The sequence below is a fragment of the Branchiostoma lanceolatum genome, chromosome 7, assembly GCF_035083965.1.
Source record: "Branchiostoma lanceolatum isolate klBraLanc5 chromosome 7, klBraLanc5.hap2, whole genome shotgun sequence".
Classification (NCBI taxonomy): Eukaryota; Metazoa; Chordata; class Leptocardii; order Amphioxiformes; family Branchiostomatidae; genus Branchiostoma; species Branchiostoma lanceolatum.
In genome coordinates, this window is record NC_089728.1 from 6,796,036 (window position 1) to 6,803,663 (window position 7,628).

At 40.1% G+C, this 7,628-nt stretch overlaps 1 protein-coding gene across 4 annotated transcripts; it reads right to left on the reverse strand.

Moving 5' to 3' along the window:
• Positions 1-216: 216 nt before the first annotated feature.
• LOC136438910 (regulation of nuclear pre-mRNA domain-containing protein 1B-like) lies at positions 217-7,143 on the reverse strand. 4 transcript variants are annotated; one of them, XM_066433938.1, is made up of 7 exons: positions 6,872-7,143; positions 5,697-5,826; positions 4,974-5,080; positions 4,433-4,551; positions 3,490-3,616; positions 2,687-2,862; positions 217-2,018 (listed from the first exon to the last, which is right to left on the reverse strand). In XM_066433938.1, exons 1-7 carry the CDS (start codon positions 7,020-7,022, stop codon positions 1,869-1,871), a joined length of 960 nt encoding a protein of 319 aa, XP_066290035.1. In that variant the 5' UTR covers positions 7,023-7,143; the 3' UTR covers positions 217-1,868. The 4 variants fall into 4 exon arrangements, with proteins under 4 accessions (XP_066290035.1, XP_066290034.1, XP_066290033.1 ...); XM_066433937.1 differs by having other exon boundaries at positions 2,687-2,865; XM_066433936.1 differs by having other exon boundaries at positions 5,691-5,826.
• Positions 7,144-7,628: the final 485 nt, after the last annotated feature.

Below are 7,628 nucleotides of genomic sequence, written 5' to 3' on the forward strand. Positions count from 1 at the left end.
ATGTCATTTTTCCATCGAGTAATAAAATCAGATACTTCCACAGAATTGTACCAGTGTCTGTATGGAACCGGCAATATTCTGAATCAATGTTCCATGTAGTTACCTGATTTGGTGAGTTCATGTAGCAAGGATCTAACACAGTGAATAAGTCAATACTTCAACTATGTAATGGATATCAAGTGTTCATCTAAACAGGGACTGCACACAAAGAAACACTAGCTCGATAACAAGGATTTTATCCTCTTTTCTTGTGAAGAACAGTACAACCAAGAAGGTTACCTCCTTGGTACAACCATTGTAATGGCAATGTTAGCTGCTCTCCTGTTTTTGGTACTCATTTATTTTACATAAGGACATCAGAGCATTCTGCGTAGTTCCAGAACTTGTAGACTCGACGTTTACAACACTGCTAATACATGTAGTTTGATTGCTATGGAATCTCTTCTCAACACAGACTATACGCTAGGTATTTATATAGTTTTGTCATACTGCGAAACACATGTCATGTGAGTGTTCTATACAACATGATATTTCAAGGATAAGCAATAATCTGAATGTAGATGAAGGTTAGACATCCTAGTAATAAGATATACCAAATAGCAGATACTTGTTGAAAGCAACTGGATATAAATTTGGAAAATCAAATCCAGTTGCTTGAGTAACAGATTTTCCAAAATCATATCCAGTTGCTTCAGTAACTGCTATTTGAAAAAAATCTGAATGTGTGATAGTTAGGCTAACTTTGACCCTTTGTTAGCTACAATTAAGGTGTGGAAACTAGGACTGCAAGTTTGAGCTAACCAAGTTAACTTACTAACCTAATATCACCACTGATTATATTGTACTTTACATACCGGCATCACTTTCTGATCATGATCTAGTGTTACACATTATGATATAATAATCACTTGCAACAAAAGCTCCATATTCTCTCTACAGCAAAATTAAATCCCCACTATCATTTTCCCATTTACAGTATTCTCTCCTTGACAACTAAAATCAATGTAACATATCCAGTCTGAGTTTTCGTCAGCAGCAAGAAGAAGTCTTTATTGTCGTAAACTATAAATTCAGTTACTTTCAGAGTGGTTTTATTTTGCGGAAGAGAAGGAGGTTTATGCTGTCTTTTAAATTTGCAGTTGAAACAATTCTATATATAGTACAGTAGTAATACATTGGAAATGCTGTCATGAATTTACCTCAACAAATGCAAAAAATAAAACCACCATGGAAGTGTCAAGTTTTACAGTACAGTCAAACCTGTACAAGTGACCACCTCTACATAAGGACCACCTGGCCAATGTGACCACTTTTTGGTGGTCCCTTAGATAAATTTTTCCCATTGACACAAGCATTGAGAATCCTGTCTGTAGTGACCACCTATCCAAATGGACCAGATCTTATCGGTCCCCAAGAGTATTCACTTGAAAAGTTCATCTGTGTTGGTAGAAGTCATTCTTGATCAATGAACTGTAATTTCCAACACAAAATACACCAGGGCTTAACAACCATCCCTCAACAGAGACGGGATGCGCCATAGACTTTCTGCAACTTATGATCCACATTTCACCAAGTCATACGTTCCAGCTGCATAATGGGATGTTACAGAAGTACATGCATATGTAATGGATTGCCCATTCCTTGACAAAGACTGGAGTTGATCATTAAAAAAATTAGGTGAGTCCAATTTTTTTGTGTTGGAAATTACAATTTGACTTTGACCCACAAGGTCCCCAGAGTGGTCTTAGGCAGATTTGACAGTCAAAAATTTGGGTAAGTCCAATTTTTTGTGTCAGAAATTACAGTTCAACTTCGATCCAGAAGGTCCCCAGAGCATTTCTCTTGGGTAGATCTGACAGTATTTGAGTTCATTCTGAAGAGAAGAGGTCCCCAGCAGACGGCAGCGGTGCGAGGCCCCCTGTCACGTCGGGCAGGAGTGTCAGGTCAGGCAGGTTCTGCAGGTGGGACTTCAATTCTTTCCTCACACTCGTCACCTTAGCCAACTTGGACTTGTACTCCTGGAAAGAAAGAAGTGTGCATGTCGGGTGAGCACAACAGCCAGGATTCGAAATAACAACCTCTTGGTCACCTCTAGACTATGCTAACCTCTAGACTACGCATGCGCATGCTACTGAGTGAAAGCAAACTGAAGCTAACAAGGCTGCCATCCAGAAAGTAAGGGTTTTTTATTGTTTTTGTTTTTTTATTGGTCAGAAATTACCCATGCAATGGCAGCCAGTGCTGAATTGCTGCAGGGTTTACAATCACATAATACAAAACAGATACATACTTGCTCCACACTTGCACATTGTGGAACTGTCACAAGGGTCTGGGTGGCTGCCATTTGGCGCCAGCAGGTGACCTCAATATGACCTTCCCCAACCAAAGTCAGGTATCCAACTGTTTGGTAAAGAACTTCTGACTGCCCCACTGTGACTAAATCAATACACAGTGAATCTTCAAATGCTTGTGGCAATGTAAAGATTGATGTTTTCACAAACTCATCACACCCAAAACTATTTCCACTGCGTTGCTACGTAAACTGAAAGATACCGTTTATGTGGCAAAGGTCATTCTTTAAAAAAAGTATTGAACAATTCAAGCTCACTTCGGGACAGTTGGAATTTCTTTTGGGACATTTCTGTAACAAAGAGACAAAAGTTGATTTCAAGGCCTGTATACTCACGGACAACATTTCCTCTGACTGCGCTAGTTTCTCCTTTTGAACAGCTACAAAGTCCTTGAGCATCCTGGACACGTGTTTCCTGTCCTCCAGCTCGGCCGCCAGTCTCCCGTTGTACTCCGCCAGCAGCATGCATGCCTCGTCTACCATCTTAGACAACTTCTCTGCAGAATCTCGGTCTGCTATGGAAAGGAAAGAAATAGAAAAGCAGCAAGCTCTTAGTAATAGAAAATGAAATATATGATTGTTTCTTAAGAATTATGTCCGGGCTCGTTAGAACAATATATGATAAAATCAATGGAATGAAGATTATAATTACAGTACATTTTTCTATTTAAACACTTTGAACATATGCAATGTCTTCAATTGTTCTTCTGTGGTTGTTTCATCTGCAAACTCAAAGAAATAAGTGAAGAAGTCTAACCGTTATGCCACACAGACGCCACCCTATTAGAAGAATCAAATATGACTGGAAAGGCTAAAAACTTGGCAGACAATACACCAGATACTTCCCCTCCACAAATGAGCAAGTCATTTGGAATTTTCTACGCTTTTCATTGAGACTATGTTTGTACCAAGTGTTAGCATGATTACTTTCATCATTATGGTACAGGTTAGAATGTACATTTTGGGTGAAAGTAACTAAAGGGTGCACAGAGACAGGAATCTAACAAGTTAATTCTAGTATGAAAAGACCAACTGTGGCTAACCACATTTCAAAAACAAGTCAAGAATACTATTTCACATCATTTGGAAGATTTAACACATTAATTCTTAGACTATGAGAAGACCAACTTCTGAACAACCTTGTATTTTCTCCAACATGGAGACGTCCTGTACTTCAGGCGGGAGGTTTGCGATCTTCTCTCTCACTGCAGCGTCACTGGAGGCCGAGTGTTCCAGCTCCATCAGAGCCTTCATCAGTTCCTCAGGCTAACATAACAGTAATAATGGTTTATTGGTCAGAAATTACCCGTGCACTGGCAGCCAGTGCTGAATTGCTGCAGGGTTTACAATCATATAATACAGAACAGATACATATTTGCTCCACACTTGCACTTTGTGGAACTGTCGCCAGGGTCTGGGCGGCTGCCATTCGGCGCCAGCAGGTGACCTCAATACGACCTTCCCCAACCGAAGTCAGGTACCCATTCACACCTGGGTGGAGTGAGGAAAGTTGTGTAAAGTGCCTTTCCCAAGGGCACAACATCGGGGCATATCGGGGTTTCGAACCCGGGACCTCTCAGTTCCGGGCGAAACACTCTACCGATTGTGCCACACGATGCCACTGTTGGCATGCGTAAGTCTTGCAGGACCATGAATTGGTACAAATTCTACACAATGTACTCATTGGGTTTTTTTATGCTTTAAATGAGCAGAACAACACATATAAAACAGTAAGTAAAGCAGTCATTTTCTTTTGAGGTGAAGCATGGTGCATTTTGTGTACTATTTGCTATACACACAGCTCAAAGCAGGTGTTAGGTGACGCAGTCTCAAAGCAGATGTTAGAAGGAAAGATTGTAATATTGTCTGGCTATTCCATAGACTCACTTGAATTATTTCAAATAAATAAATGAAAAGGTGAAGCATCATGCTCTTCATGTAGTTTTTCAAATGGCTTACAGATGTTGGGAGAGAAGGTCATAACATATTCTGGTTGCCTTATTCTTCTTACACACAACCTTCTTTTGAACTAAAATCTTTCCTCCTGACATCTGCTTGGAGACTAGGTTCAAGACTTCTTACTTCAGGAGGTTCCCTTGGAGATCCCTCTTCTTCTTCCTCTTCCTCCTCCAGTAGAACGACAGGCTCCACCTTCTTTTTCTTCACAGGCGATCGTTTGTCTTCGTTTCCTGATCGCTTGTCTGAAATGATTGAAAGCATATTGTTTTATTTCATGGTTTATAAACATATAAAACACACATCTGTATGTGTTAGCAAAAGGCATATTCCTACAAAAATTTTAGAGACTGCTTTGGTCATTTCCTTTGTGAATCTATCTGTCAAAGTTGCCTTCCCCTGACCAGTCATTCCAGCGAGACTTAAATGATCCAGTACTGGTACACAAGCGTTTTGGTATTTTGGATGGTATTGGACCTAATCAATTATACCAGTCCTGACCTGTACCTAAACCTCTGCACTGGTATCTGACGTTTAGGTATACATCCCTATTGTGCATACATCATTATATGCATGTACCAACAAATAAAATAATCATAAATTCTGATCTGCATCTACCAGACTTACATGGAACTGCTAAATGTATCTATATACAAACAATACTTACGGAGTCCTCGTTTGAGTTGGTCTACATAATCAGCATCATATACAGCTCTCTCCTTCCAGATGTCTACTATTCTTTCCAGCCGTTTTACTGTATCGTCATCTGTTGAACTGGAATTACAAAATACAACAGAAAGTCATGATCTACTACAAAATATGACAAGTTATAAGCTTGTAAACATAAAATATATCTATCAACAATAAAGGACTCTGATACTAGAAAGCTATAAACAACACCTAGAGATAGATGTGCAGGGGTCTAAATTGGTGCTACAGGTCGATCAATGTAACATTAATTCAAAGTGCGTGCATTCAAACTCAAAGCTGGTGTGTTGCGCCAAAGGGAGGTTAAACTGGCAATACGGATGCAGATATTTATTCACACATAAACACAACAACGTTGATAAAATCAAGGAGGTTAAATGTATATTTAACCTCCTTGATAAAATAGAGAGGTCAAGACAGTATTCCCTCTGCATGGTGATTGGTCAAAAGAAAGGGTGTGGCATCAAACTCCATATATGGATATGGGCAAGAGGAATGATAATAATTTCATGCAATTGGAGCTTGCATGAAGACAATTTTCTTACGAATTCAACTATGTGATATTCTTATTCTATGCAAATTCTAAACATCTGCAAAATTGCAAAAAGAAACAGAAAAGCAAACAAAAACAAAATAATGAAAGCATGCCCGTTGCAAGACATGTTTGCAGACTTACGTATACCTTGCTACATGTTGGAATGCTCGAACCAGAACGTTGGTGAACTCCTTTGTGAACTCCGGTCCCTTCTTCTTACTGTTCTGTATGACATCGTTGGCCAGGTACATGAACGTCAGCTTCCTGCCAGGTTTGGCTGGAATGAAAGTGAGAATGGATGAAGAGAATAATCACAATGACCATGGAAGTGGGGTCATGTGGTGCAACAGCAGAGCGTTCGGCTCTGAACCAAGGGATCCCGAGTTCAAACCCTACCACGTCACCAATCTTGTGCCCTTGGGAAAGGCACTTAACACGCTTCACCCAGGTGTAATTGAGCCTAGGTTAGGGACGTCCCTTGGATAGGACATTACATGGAGGTCCCGTGTTTGGGGAGAGTCATACCCCACACACATAAAACAATCCATCACACCTTTCGAAAAGAGTAGGGGCATGCCCCAGTGTGTGATGGTCCAAAACCTTACAGTCGGTTGACCCGATACATGTCAGCAATATTAATGCGGACATTACAGAAGAAGAAGATAAAAGAGAAGGACAAATCTGACCAGAGAACCTACAAACAGTTAACATGTACCCACATTGCATTGTGGAAATGGGGTGAGGATTTGGGAAATGGTTTGAGGTTTCACAGTCCATGAGGCCAACAGTAACAATAACATTAGAGCTGGACAACAGCTGCAGCTGACAACTTTGATCCCCATGAGGGGGCCCTAATGTCCACTTTAGCAATATTAATTCTAACAAAGCATAGATTGCAAAAACACTAAAACAGGGATTGTAATAAACAAGATATTGATAATATTGCAACACAGTATTTGTTTATGTTTGCTAAAATTTGCCATTCATAAATTTATAGGACCTTCACATAGTATCTGCACAGCAATGTGCAACAATAACTCAAAACTGAGACAATTGAATATGTATATCAACTATAAAGGGTGAAGTTTCAGACCAAACCCAACTACAAATTTGGTGCGATCATGATTTGCAGCATGGCAGCGAACAAAACAAAGACTCAGCAGAGGAACCCCCCAACCACACCCCCATATGGAAAGCTGAACATCAGATTTCAATGGTTATAATCTGACTTATGTCTCATGTACTATTCCATCTTAAGTCGTTTACTATTCATTTCTTTTCTCATACAATTCCCTTGTACAGCAGATGATACGATATCTCACCTTTGTGCAGCTCGGCCTGCCATGTTTGCACGATGAGTTTGTGGTGTTTCCTGTGGTGGATCAGCCACAGAGACAGAGTCTGGATGCTCTGCTGAGAGTTGCTCAGCTCGGAAAGCTTCCTTTCCAAGGCACTCTCCGAAAATGAAGTCATGTTGTGTGGTTCACAACGACGGGGCTACAGTACTCCGACAGAATCGTACAGCAGTCCAAGTTTGTTGCCCTGCGCTTTGCTACAAAACCATCTGGGGAGGGGGGCAAATTATGACCCAGTTTCGGTTACGGGAGCATAGAACTTGTACCATTTATGCAAATAATACCCTAATACATATGCAAATATTTATCTTCCTAATTGTAATGATAGCATATATTAACCGTCAACAACCTTTTGAATCATGAAGAAACCATGAAGAAACCTTGAGATTTATGGAGAAACCTTGAGATTCATGGAGAAACCTTGAGATTCATAAAGAAACCTTGAGAAACCTTGAGATTCATGGAGAATCCTTGAGATTCATGGAGAAAAATTGAGATTCGTGGATAAACCTTGAGATTCATGGAGAAACATTGAGATCCATGGAGAAACCTTGAGATTCCTGGAGAAACCTTGAGAAACCTTGATATTCATGGAGAAACCTTGAGATTCATGGAGAAACCTTGAGAAACCTTGAGATTCATGGAGAAACCTTGAGATTCATGGAGAAACCTTGAGAAACCTTGAGATTCATGGAGAAACCTTGAGAAACCTTGAAACTCATGG

Excerpts from the sequence above, each read along its gene's own strand:
- LOC136438910 (XM_066433935.1), bottom strand. The coding sequence starts at position 7,022 with ATGACTTCATTTTCGGAGAGTGCCTTGGAAAGGAAGCTTTCCGAGCTG. Across the intron at positions 5,827-6,871 it reads GCAGGCCGAGCTGCACAAAG|CCAAACCTGGCAGGAAGCTG; the intron begins GTGAGATATCGT and ends CTTTCATTCCAG. Across the intron at positions 2,019-2,686 it reads AGTCAGAGGAAATGTTGTCC|GAGTACAAGTCCAAGTTGGC; the intron begins GTGAGTATACAG and ends CTTTCTTTCCAG.